At 42.4% G+C, this 13,123-nt stretch overlaps 1 protein-coding gene across 14 annotated transcripts in view; it reads left to right on the top strand.

Annotated features, from left to right (window-relative positions):
- Positions 1-12,539, top strand: part of LOC110975860 (uncharacterized) — a 59,083-nt gene extending 46,544 nt beyond the window's left edge. For 13 of the 14 annotated variants that reach the window (XM_022228703.2, XM_022228696.2, XM_022228699.2 and 10 more), the window contains 4 exons: positions 2,469-2,586; positions 2,979-3,144; positions 5,811-6,043; positions 8,324-12,539. In XM_022228703.2, coding sequence (XP_022084395.1) covers positions 2,469-2,586; positions 2,979-3,144; positions 5,811-6,043; positions 8,324-8,496 — 690 coding nt within the window. In that variant the 3' untranslated portion in view covers positions 8,497-12,539. The remainder of the gene's footprint in view (positions 1-2,468; positions 2,587-2,978; positions 3,145-5,810; positions 6,044-8,323) is intronic. The other variant, XM_022228698.2, reaches the window with a different exon arrangement.
- The last annotated feature ends 584 nt before the right edge of the window (positions 12,540-13,123 follow it).

Raw genomic sequence — 13,123 nt, 5'->3', positions numbered from 1 at the left:
CTGTGCTCAGTTTGACTTGGGGGAATTCTGTAAAAGGAGTTGTAAAGCATCCAGTCGGATGTAAGTCATCCAATTTTACATGAGATGAATGCAAACCAAGGAGGTAGCCCCTTGTCAAAGGGGCGTCATGGGCTCAGGAGAGATATCGTCTGATTCTACGAAAACTTGGAGTAGAAAGCACCGCATTTCCGTCTGTAATTTATTCCATTAATCAGCCCAACATATTCAGACTTTTGCAGTGGTGGCATGTGATCCATACTACCCAAATGCTGGACTTTTTAGGGGAAATGTTCTGTCTGTTATTATCATCATTCACTTGCAGTTGAATGAGTCAAAAGTCGGAGGGAATTGGAACCTTGCTGAAATGTGGCCAGGGAAATGCACCCCACTTGCCAAGTCAAGAAAAATAGTTCTCAAACATATACTGCCCTCCCCAGGTACCTCAAAGGTAATTTTGGCTTTCCACATCACCTTACTTGCCAGAAGTTAAGTTGTGGGCAGGGAGGCCCACCGTGTCCCTTGGGACAGCTAGAGAAAGCCATGCGTGGAACATTTATAGATCTGGTGACAAACATACAGTCAATTCCTCTCACAGGAAATATTCACAAGGGTGTGTGTCACACACGCCCTCCGTGCAACAGGATGTACAGAACATGCAACCTTGTTTTGTTCCCCTTTCCTGCGCCAGTCCGTGAAGGTGTAGGCCGCAGTTGCCATGATTGAGACGTCGCACATTCTGAGCATTAGTGCATTTGACTTCACACTGGGATTGGTCTTTATATGAAAATGCCTGGCCCGATTCTCAGGCTGGCGAACCAAGCTTAATTGTGCAGCATTGCACAAGCAGTGGCTGGTGACAGGCTTGACATTGTAAATTTTTGGGGGGGGGTGGTTTTGCGGTTCAAAAAATTGATCATCAGATTTGACAAAGCGGTGTGTGGCCTTAGTGATCTTAAAACACTGAGTAAAAGTTGTCAACTAGTATGGGCTTCAAGCTGAACCTTTGGTCGGAACTAAACTTTGCTGGTGCACAAATGACCAGGAAGTGCACGCGTCATGGTCGCATCTCTACCAACCAATTGAACACCGCAGACCAATGCAGCTCTTGTCAACCAATGAGGGGGTGCTCCTGTTCGAGGCAGATAGGAGATTCATGAGGGCAATTTATCTTCTACAACATCAACATCTGTCGGAGTGTTTCATGTGTTGACTTGTAAGTTCGAGATGGACATGCCCTCAAGCTCATCCACAAGTGTCGGTTTCTTTGCAGTGCAGCATCTGTTTGGTATCTTCTTTTGTAGCAGTAGCATCCATGTGACTTTTCTTGTAACATTGAGGTCCAAATTATGGTACATCTCCACAAAGACGTGTTCAATTGTAGTGTAGCACCTGATGCCGGTCTTGACATTGAGATCCACGTGCAGTGTTGTAATGAGTCACTAAATTTGGTCACTCAAATTGAGTCACGTCATAACATTGCTACTCGAGTCAAGTCATTAGGTCAAGAAGTTGAGTCGAGTCACTTTGTGTAGTCGAGTCAAATCAAGTACCGAGCTGGAGTCAGTTTGACTTACAAATTTTTGAACAAAATGCAATAACTACAATAGATATAAAAGCAGTTCCTTGAGTCTGATTTCAAGTATTTTTTGCCACAAAATTTTGTTTTTAATTGTTTTGAGACTCGAGTCTTATAAGCTTGTATTCGAGTCTCCATGAGAGATTTAAGTTGAGTCACTTGGTCAGAGACTCGAGTTGAGTCAAGTCATTTACCTGTTGGGACTTGAGTCGAGTCACTAAAAAGTGTGACTCTAGTCAGACTCCAGTCGAGTCATTGAGTTATCAAGCCATTACAGCTCCGTCCACATGCCCTCAAGTAAACTTTTCCGTCTGATGCCTTTAGCATCAAAATTCAACAAGGTCACCTATTGGTGAAGTAGTCCACAAGTTGAAGGCCTAGTGCTCTCCAGCATCCACCTGACACCTTTGCTGTAACACTGAAATTGACCTGTCCACAAGGTCATCCACATGTGTCGAAACTCTCTATGCTTCAGCATCCGTCTGACATCAGCAGGGTGACATGGATACATGTGCAGATGATTCACTGGACCGCCAAGGGTGACAGCATTGCCGTTCCTGAACTTTCTTAATTATCTGTGACTGATTAAACTGACCAAGATTTAGAGCAATAGAACAGACACACTCATAAACCCTTGAAGGATGCTTTGTAGGTAATATACCGTACAGCCCTTCCCTTGGTAAACAGCTCCCCCCCACTGGCTGTTAATTTTATTGTCTGAAAATGCTGAGCTTCTCGGGCAAAGTGATGCCAAGGATGTGAGCTGCAATGTAAGTCAATTCACTGTAAGTGGTCCACTGTGTAGATCAGCCAAACAGTTGTATGGAATCATGTGCCTAATGCTGTGAACAATCAATGAAACCCAATAACCTTGCCTTTGTTTGCTCTGCAGCCTTATTTGTCGTCGTTACAGCAAGAGGAGGAGTACCAGACGGAACCGGTGGACCTCTCAATGAACGGAACCAGAGGTCATGGCAGCAGCAAGAGGTCGACTGACACATCCGACATGGGTAAGAATTCTCTGGCGCTGGACAGCCCACGTTCGGCCATGTTGGAGTTTAAGAAGTATCTTGCAACCCAGTCATTCCTGTACCCAGGATATCCTGGGCAAGGCTAGACTTCATCAGATCCACCCATTATGGGTAACCCATGCAGTGCATTCAAAGTCTGTGGGATCCAAGAGTGAGCACTTCGGTAACTGATGACGTATTTCTGTACTGTCTGCTACCTTTTTTGTCCCACAAGTCCGTGTGCGCTTAACTTTTTTCCTATCTTCACACTTGGCTTGTGCTGCAATCACTCTGAAAGTACATAGTCAGTGTGTTGTTGGTTGTTACTCCTTGTGAACGTTTTGCATTTGACTCGTAATCCTTTTTCCCTTTTTCCCCCTCTCCTTTCTCAGATGACAGCCCAGTGGACCTGAAAAAGAGAAGCAGTACCATTGTAGGCTCCCCGTCACCTGTCCCACGAAGGCCAGGCAGGGAGGAAGACGACCGGCCAACAGTGACACTGGAGAGCATCACAAAAAGCGGGGCAGGAGCACTCATCAAAGTTGCACAGGCAGCAGAGTAAGTATGACAATCTCACCGAGTATTCAAAAGTCAATAGTGAGGATCATTCTTTCTAATTTGAGGCAGTTCATATAAGGGCTGCAGCCTTGAAAATTGATAGGGCTGCTGACTGTGGGGCCATAGTTCTACAGACTATGGGCCATTAGGTTGACAGGCTGTGGCCACTAGGTCTACAGACTATGGGCCATTAAGTCTACAGGCTGTGGCCAGAAGGTCTACAGACTATGGGCCATTAGGTGGACAGGCTGTAGCCACTAGGTCTACAGACTATGGGCCATTAAGTCTACAGGCTGTGGCCAGAAGGTCCACAGACTATGGGCCATTAAGTCTACAGGCTGTGGCCACTAGGTTTACAGACTATGGGCCATTAGGTTGACAGGCTGTGGCCACTAGATCTACAGACTATGGGCCATTAAGTCTACAGGCTGTGGCCAGAAGGTCTACAGACTATGGGCCATTAGGTCTACAGGCTGTGGCCAGAAGGTCTACAGATTATGGGCCATTAGGTTGACAGGCTGTGGCCACTAGGTCTACAGACTATGGGCCATTAAATCTACAGGCTGTGGCCAGAAGGTCTACAGATTATGGGCCATTAGGTTGACAGGCTGTGGCCACTAGGTCTACAGACTATGGGCCATTAAGTCTACAGGCTGTGGCCAGAAGGTCTACAGACTATGGGCCATTAAGTCTACAGGCTGTGGCCAGAAGGTCTACAGAGTATGGGCCATTAGGTCTACAGGCTTTGGCCAGTAGGTTTACAGTAGGTCTACACACAATGGCACAGTCAGTCTACAGACTGTAGTACAGTAAGTCTATAGATAGTGGTGGAGTAGGTCTATAGACTGCTACATTACATGTAGGTCTGTAGACTGTAGTGTAGTAGATCCACTGACTGTGGTGCAGTAGGGATCTTCATTTCCTTCCCCTTTTTACAGAAAGCAGAACCAAGCAGCTGTTAAAGAATGAGATTTTAAATGTCCATTCTTTAAAAAGATTTTTACAGGCTTATTCTAGATTTAGGATGGGAAGTTTGAATTCCCCAGTTGAACGTAGATGTGATAGATGCTTCTTGTATATATAGGGCACTATGATGCCCCCTCCCCCGCCTGCCTGAGCTTTTTCATTCTGAAAAACTGAGCTAGTCCAAATTCCCCAAATAAAGTTCTTGTTTTTATCCCTGGGAAAAGGGACTATTGGCACACGGTGAGAATGAGTCACACTTTGATTTAAACCCTGTATGAATTTTTTTAGGATTAGAATCTGTAATATTTTTCATACTCTAGAGAAAATAAGAAGTGGTGTTAATTTGAGTCAAAAGACCCTTGATGAAAAGCCCATCTACCCTGAGCAGCCAGAAAAGTGCAAGCGTATTAAGGCCATGTCAGGTTGCATTTTTGATGAAGCCGTGACTAATTTTGGTTTCACAGCGAGGCCGGCCTCGTCATCTGCCAGTAATCTTTTGCAGAAGGAGAACAGGCGCTGTGGTTTTTCTTGGTGCAACGTGTTGATGATTAGGTGGGCCAAGTTGTGAAAAGGTCATATTCTCCTGAAATTACCAGGCTTATTTTTCAAATAATGAACAAAATGGGACAACACCTTGTGTGAGTAAAATTTGTTGGATAAAAACTCGACAAATAGACTGAGAGCAGAGTGGAAAGCATTTTGGTCTGCTCGGACCAGACAAGCTGACCACGGCAAGCTTGGTGGTTGAATGTTGAACATTGCAATGATAAACCCCTCTACCAGTATTCCAGTGGGAACGGTCCAATGGAATAGGAACGTTCCCAATTTTTGAGATGCTTCCTTATTTCTGTTCATGATTGAAGAGTTTGGTAAGGCCAATGGCTTTGAGTTATTTTCATTGTGGGTCAGAGAACTGGACTGAGTTATCGTTGGGATATGCAGACGTATCAAGAAGTCAGTGCTCATTTGCCAAGTGTGAACTGGGGGATATTTCTTAGGAGCTGGGGAAGGAATTCCTGACTTTAGATGGCACTTGTTGATAACACTTACTGCTGGTGCAGGGTTTTGAGTAGATTGGGCTATTTATATGCTGTGACAGTTCTCAGGAGAAAGGAGCAGAGAATAAGAAAAAAAAATTACTGTGGACAGCTCAGCTTGAATGCTAAATGCTGCAGTAACACTGAACCGCAGCATGGCTTAACACTGATCAACCATGGAAAATCGTCCTGTGACTGCAAATACCGGTAGCTTGATGGATGGTTGCATTTGAATAATCAGGCCATTACTGGCACTAGAGCACATGCCCAGGGAAGCTGCCAGATAGTGTCTTAATCTATTTCCCATAGACACTTATGTTTTTGCCAGCCGTAGCCTAATAATTAGAAAGAAGAAGATTTTTATAATCCCATTTAACTTTGTGAAGATGTCAACATTTCCTGTTAGAAAAGAATTAAAACTTCACGCCAAACTCGATGGCACTTCTTGTATTTCAGACATGCAGTTTTTCCTTGGAACTGTTGATTTCCTGCTTCCTTTATGTACGTTCATGACATTACAAATCGGAAAAAACTGCCAACTTCCAAGACAGGTTGGAATTTCCTTTTGAGGGGGGCCTTCCAGCAAAATTTCTGGTATTTACAGTTAGGGTTGTAATCAAAAATGTTCTAAACTAAACTATCCAATTCTAACATTAACTGAAGGCTTTCCAACCGCAGTCCTCTGAGCGTAGACTACCGTCACATGAGCCCCTGGCACCCAGGCCGGCCCAGGCGGACCTCCTCCTCGGAGACCAGCCTGCGGGGTACCAGGGCAGCCACCGAACTCGTACTAGACAACGGCAAGCGACGCCGGGTCCATCGATGCACGTTCCAAGGCTGCAACAAAGTTTATACCAAGAGCTCCCACCTCAAAGCCCACATGAGGACTCACACAGGTGAATATGGCATGGTTTCCCTCCCAACTTCCTCCGTCTCCTTGAGTTCTGCCTGATTTTCTTAAAGGTCAGAGACAAAGGCAGAGACTAAGGAGAAAAAAAGCTGAGCTTCAGGAGACTCCCGTAGCTTGGATTAGACTGAAATGGTTGACAAAGCAATATCTGGGAAAAAGGCCCCTTCTCCTCTTGTGGAAATGGATACTCACTGGGTACACATGGCCTGTTATTACGTCTGTCAGGCTGGATGACTGGCAAATTACCTTATTGACAACCAGGAAAGTGTCAGCACCGTAATTGCACACTTCTGGTCCTCAGACTGCATGCAAGTTCAAGGCTTAGCCCCCTTAATTGAGTCTGACCTACATCCCTGAGTGATGCACTAATGTGTTGCTTCTCCAAGAAAGAAAATTCCATACTAAGATTCTTTGATGGTGAGACAGGAAAACAAACATCCAGGGGTAACAGGTTGGGATTGTAATTAGTTGGGTGCTGTTACACCTTGTAACCTGTACCTTTGACTGTAAGCTGAAAAGGAAACTTTTTAACAGATCATCAGTGGCTTGATAAAAGGGGTCCATGACTAGATCACATGCAAATTAGTGATTTGTGTAAGGCTTTTAGTTGATGATTAAAACTGTCCAAATTTTATGATAGGCAGGCTGCCAAAAAGCACTTACATTTGTGTATTGTATCCAGGGTGATTACACTCTAGAAGCAGATTAACATGGCAAGTCATTTTGGTGAGGGTGCTTGGGATTTGATATTATTCCATTTCATGAAGGACAAAGCCCATGCTGGAAAGACACCATTTGGAGAGCTGATCTACAAGTTTAACCAGCTAAATCCTAGCATCTTGGATTTTGGTATATTTAAACAGTACTTTCAAGTAACTCTTAAAAGACATGTTAGTTCCTAATAAACTGTTTATACTTCACCCAGTCACAGGAATATGGCCTTGGGATAAAAAAAGAAACTACTGGTATGACCGATTTTTTTTCCCAAACAAGAATTACACTTTGAGCTTTAGTGCATTGTCTTGAAGTACTCCTATTTTTTTGCAACAGTCCCCTTCATGCGAAACCTCCAGAAAGCAAACATAGGCTCTAGGATCATCTCTTCCCACCCCTTCCTCCTCTCCTTACCCAGAGGAGAGGATTCCCAGAGGCCATCGGTACCATGAAAGGGCAGATTTGGCTGACACCTCGCCTCATGTGGGGAGCATTTGTGAGCCGGAAGTAGCTTAACACCTCTGGTCTCAGTGGCCCAATGCCCATCCGTCACTTGCTGATTGCTAGTCCAAACTAGGGGTCCCTAGGCACAGCAACCCAGCCCTCCCCCTTCCAGCTACATATACCATCCTGTCCCGTTTGTTGAATATCGAGTACATGTGGGAGGGGGGCACTGTTGAAGGAATTTCCATTCCTCTATTTAGAAAAGCAAAGTGAAGAGTTTTGAACTCGCCATATAAATTTCTATTGCTGGCTTCAAGGAGTGACCTTTAATATCTACTCCCATGACACATTTTCAAGGAACCTTCCATATCCTTCAAAGTGCATGAAACCAGCATGAAGTCCAATGCGAAGTGATTGTTTGTGGTTTCTACCTTCCTTAGTCCTGCTGATCCGTCGCCAGCTTCAGGCCTTAAGGGGGGTCACAGTATCAGCTTGGGGGGGGCCACATCACAAAAACAAAATATCTTTTTTATGCTTAATTGCTTATGCTTTTTACTGATGGGGGGGGGCCATGCTGATCCCTCAGAAATGCTCCAGGAAAAATTTGAAAGTCTAACCATTAGTGCATTTAAACAACTTTGAACTTTTTTTGGGGGGGGTGGGTAGCAGTTTGGATATCTGACTTATTTTTCATACGTCTTGTTTGCCCAGCTTGCCAAATTCTGTATTTAATTATTCTAATCATGTGAAGTGTAATGTATAGGCCTCGTTTGATTAAATGTGTGAGTCTTAATTTATGATTTTTAGTTTGCGTTGGAAAGAGCAAACTTTCCGTTTTTACGAATCACCCAGTTTGGCGTGATGATGAAAATGGGCATTGTATGGGTATTAACATTTTTAGGGATCCTATCAGTGCACATATTGTACAAGATGTTTAGTGGTCGTGTCAACTTAAGACTCATTTTGCTAGGTGTGATCATGTTGTTGCCAACGGCCACATGAACATTTGGACAATATTGCGGCTTTACGTGAATTCCTTCGGTATTATACTATTTCATACTGAATGGATTCATCTTTCCTTGTTTCTCTCAACCCTCCCCCTTTCCAGGAGAGAAGCCCTACAAGTGCACATGGGAAGGATGTGGGTGGAGTTTTGCCCGGTCAGACGAGCTCACAAGGCATTACCGCAAGCACACAGGAGACAAACCCTTCAAGTGCCCTCAGTGTGAGCGAGCATTCTCCCGCTCAGACCATCTCTCCTTGCATATGAAAAGGCATTGAGGAGGAACTCTTTTGGGGATCAGTTGACAGCCTTCTAGCTCTTTTCTTTGTGACCGAGGGATGCTTGATGTACGTGTACATACTGAGGGTCAGCGCACAGGAGATGGCTGAAATTGTGGAGAATGACAGTGGTCTCTCTCGAGCCATCTTTCTCGAGCAACTCATCCTGAGTTTTCTGCTGTGTACTCTGTAGACATGCCTTATTTAGTTTCCAAGCAAGAGGAGTCTTCAGAGCTGCTCGCCTGTCAGTTTCAATGTCGAATCACTGTGGAAGGCTTTACAAGTCCATATAGTGTAACATTGCAGACACCAGAGGGTAGTGTACAACTGGAACTCTGTTTACTTTGCCATTGGAATGAGAATAAAAATCCCTGCTGTTAAATATTTTTGTCAGTAACGCTGGAGGAATATCTTACCGACTCTCAACTTTGACTTGAGTAAAAATGATTACATATCGAACTAGCCCCAAGGTTCTCTCTGACTGTTTTTTTTTGGGGGGGGGGCAGGGGGAGTTCTGTCTGACTGATGTTTTCGGTGGGCAGGGAGAGTTCGGCTCTTACATCTGCTGTTTTGAGTATTATGCCTACTGCCGTGCCCCGTTTGATAGAGTTTTGCAAGTGTAACATTACATTGGTATAGATCATAATTGACAGTTTGTGTGGATCACTGTCTTGTGGAATTTCTGCTGTTGAGTTGTCTTATTGATTCATTTTGGCCGTGGTCGTATACTGTGAAGTTTAGTCAGAGAACGTGTACATCATCATAGTAGCTGTTTTATGTTAGTCTAACACGCTTTTCGGTGATAATAAGCATAAGAAAAATGTGGCAATTCAACGTTGCAACTCACAAGTTTAGAGTCCGTATGAATTTCTTGATTCAACTTTCCCTCTAATGTTCCTTATCCAGTTATTGGTTTAGAGGGTTTGGAAGTTGATGCACTGCACACTATTTTGAAAATAGAATCTCTAAAAAAAATGTTGTCATCGTGACCTCATGTATTCCCCCTTAGAAATTCTGGCCCACCCCAATTCCTGTCCCAACTGACCATTATCATTGGTCAGTTAAGCTGTGAGTTTTTAAAGAAACCTATCCATTGAGTAAGCATTGACCTGTAGCTGAGCCATTGTATTAGGTTTCTCTCTTCCCATTGACTGGGGTGCCTTACTGGGAGACACAGCGGGCTTGTCTTGGAAGTCACCATCCAACCATGTACAGATGTCGACACAATTTCATTTTGTATATATATCTTTTGTAAATACTCGGTGAAAACCTTCAAAAAAAAACTTAATTGTACCAATAATGAAAATTGTAAAAGTGATTGATTATTAATAGTTACAAAGTGCAAAATGGTGTCTGTTTATGTGCCGTATATTAAGCAAAAGCCACAGAGAGTGGCTTGCCTGTTGCTTCAAACAATGCATATTTTTTGGTATCCTTTTTGCTTACCAATTCTGCTGAGAGTCATGCGTATCCACCGTATGAAGCAACATATGGCTCAGGTATCATTGTCATTGCTGTCAGTAATCTAAGCCTTACGATAAGGCTTAAAAGATTTTGATCATTTTTCATGCTCATTCTGGAGCAAAATAATTTGGGGGGGATTTAAATACTCCAGAGAGAAATGTTCAAAATTACGCTTCAACTCGATTTTAAACAAATAGGACAACGGTAGGAACAGTGGATTGGGTTGAAAGCTTGAAAATGAAGGGAGAAAAAACAAATCGCACAAAGTCAGAGTGAGTGAGATTGAGAAAATGAAGGCCAATGGTGGCGAGTATGGTAGTGGGGTAGTTTGGGGGTTGCTTGTGGAGGGAAGTGATGAAAACTGAGGTTTGAATGGATGAGAGGCAAACTTACAAATGGAAAGTCTATAATTTCAAACACTTTTTGAGGGTGACTGTGCTGCCCATGCAAACCACCGTGTTAACTTAGACTGCATTGAGAAGTTTTATACTTAAAACTAGTTTAAACCATAAACTAGTTACTGGTTAACCACTAGACTGTAACTAGTTTAAAGCAGCCAGCATATCACTGCCAAGGTTAATTGTGAAGGGGAAGGACGGAAGTTATTTGGAAGGATTGTTCCGAGAAATGGAATTAAAATAAATATACCTCATACTAGCACATTTCTTTGTGGTAATTTTGTTGTAAAAAGAAGTGACATTTAAACAGTCATTGGCAGAATATTTGCTGAATATGTAAGTCATCTGCTCTTGTCACAATTAGATAGATGTACATGTATTAACACATTAATATTGGTGAACAATTAACTAGTTGTTGCTGGCTTTAGCTTCTGCAAGGTCTTGTTGTGCGAACATGTTATTTTTAAGTATTGTTCTAACTTTTCTGAGCTAGTGCAAGAATATCACGTCACACATTTACCAGGGCCCTTCTTTGATAAGTGCATGTTTTTGGACAGAACTTAAAGCTGTGAGGCATCACATACTGTCTGCGCAGTACTGTTAAATTTTGAGCTACATTTGGGTTGGGAAGTTACAGCTCAGTTGGGATATTTATCTGATTTATACAAGTATTTCACAAATGAATGCGCTGGTTATATTTCCGCAACTCTACCTAGAAAATTGGTGTAATACTTACTTTGCAGTGATACTTTATGTTCATGTGATATTGTTGCGCTGACTCCCAAGGTGTGTGTGGAGGGAACACTTTATCCAGAGTCCTTAACTGTAGCATCTATATTTATGGTTTAATAGTTAGAAGTATTATGTACATGCTAGGTTTGGTTGTGTGTTTTGTTCACATAGAAATGTGTTTGGCCATAATGCAGTATCGTTTGCAGTTGTCTAGTACAAGGCCTCTCTAGCCTGGTGAACTAGACTTTAAATGTCACTGAAGAGAAAAACACAGAATCCAACTTTTTTTACCGCTGCAGTACTGGCACTGAATGTACTTTTTGATGGGAAAGCTTCATATATTTTACAGGAGAATATTGTGTTTAAGAGGAGTCCAAATGAATGACTGTCGTCCAGTCTTGTTCTTTTGGTATGTCTGTTGATCAGGAAAGTCCTTGGGTTACACCTGTCAGCCAATTTAGGAATGAACTTGTCATATTTACACCATCACAGCTGCTCCCAGGCAGTGCTTGGAAGTATGTGTGACTGTTTTTAACATGTCAAAATAGATGTTTCCTTTTAAATCTATTTAATCTGGCACCTGCCGTAACTTTCGAGTAAGGAGGAAACATATTAGATGTGTAAAACTGACAAACGTTATCCAGGACCCGGTATAAGAATTGTATGATTCAAAAATCTGAGTTCAACAGTGGTGGGGTTCACACAACAGAGTTGCTAACCCTGTTAAAATGTGAGTACAAGGAGTTCTGGGCTCACAGCACCGAGCTTGAATCTCTTCCTGATTTGTGAAACGTGCTCTCATTCACTGAGAGGTACACAAATCCCTGCTCGAATGGTGCCCATGATCCGGCAACAACGTACACTGTACTTGAAGCTTTGCCTATGTGCATATGAAATCTGACAACAATCATCTCATCTTGCACATATGCACAGATTAATTGGCAGATTATAATTATTCCCAGTTTTGACAGTAACAGTAACCCTTTACATGTAACAACTTTGATGGCCTCTAAGTGTGTAGAATAGCAGCATTTGTTTCAAATGTCTGTGGCTTTGTGGAGCATATATATGTCATATATATAACAAAAATTGATAATTTTTTTAACTTCCCTTGACGGGGTTGAAAAATTGTTATAAATACAAAAGCTATTTTGTATTGTGTGGGTAATATTTTATTATAATGGAATTGTGTGTTGTATTAATTTTTATTGGTGCTCTATTTGATTTTTGTGGGGCTGGTTTCTCTATATCACTGGCCATTTGTCGAGGTTGGTGAATGTAAATTTGAAGTAAATTCATGCAAATGGCATGATGCAATACTCAGTGGTTGTAACGATGAAGGGATGGGCTATATTTGTGGGATTCATTTGTAATATGTTAATACAAATTGTTATCACACGTGTTTTAAAGATTGTTTTAATAATAAAAATGTAATCTGTAAAAAAGAAAGTGTGTCGTGAATTGTCCTAATGTTTGTCCACTTTTTATTCTGGTTTGTTGTGGGGTTGTTGCGTGGGGAGGATTTCTCTTTTGACATGTCTGAGTAAATTCAATTAATACACAAACAGTACACTTCTGCGTCCCTCTGCTTATACGACTCGAACCAAAAGGAAAAGCTTTAACTTCGTTGAAATCGAGATTATATCGATGCAGTGGCAAAATTGGCCTAAATTAGGCCTGCTACTCCTTGAATTCGCCAGGTACTGCTGAGAAGCTACTGAAATGAAGGGAATTCAGCAGTTAATAGCGCCCTCTGTTGATGCTCCAGGTATATGCGCTGCTAAGCAGAAGTGGCAAGCAACGTTTGGCCGCTGTACCGAACAGTTTGGTCAAAAGCTGGCGCAAACTGCTTTTAAATAATTTTTAGAAACCGATAGCTTTCTATAGAAAATATAAGTTTAATGTATGTACAGAAAAGTACATTATATATTCACGATGTTGTCGTTTGCAAGTCCACAGCAGCATGATTTTCTTTCAGGGTGCACCACTACAAATAAATTCCCATAGACAGCAGTGATAAATCCCCATACTTC

Source organism: Acanthaster planci, linkage group LG02 (assembly GCF_054643075.1).
Source record: "Acanthaster planci isolate LZ-2023a linkage group LG02, COTS_SCS, whole genome shotgun sequence".
NCBI classification, from domain to species: Eukaryota; Metazoa; Echinodermata; class Asteroidea; order Valvatida; family Acanthasteridae; genus Acanthaster; species Acanthaster planci.
The sequence above is the reverse complement of the archived record's forward strand: the minus strand, read 5'-3'. Positions and strand labels throughout refer to the sequence as shown.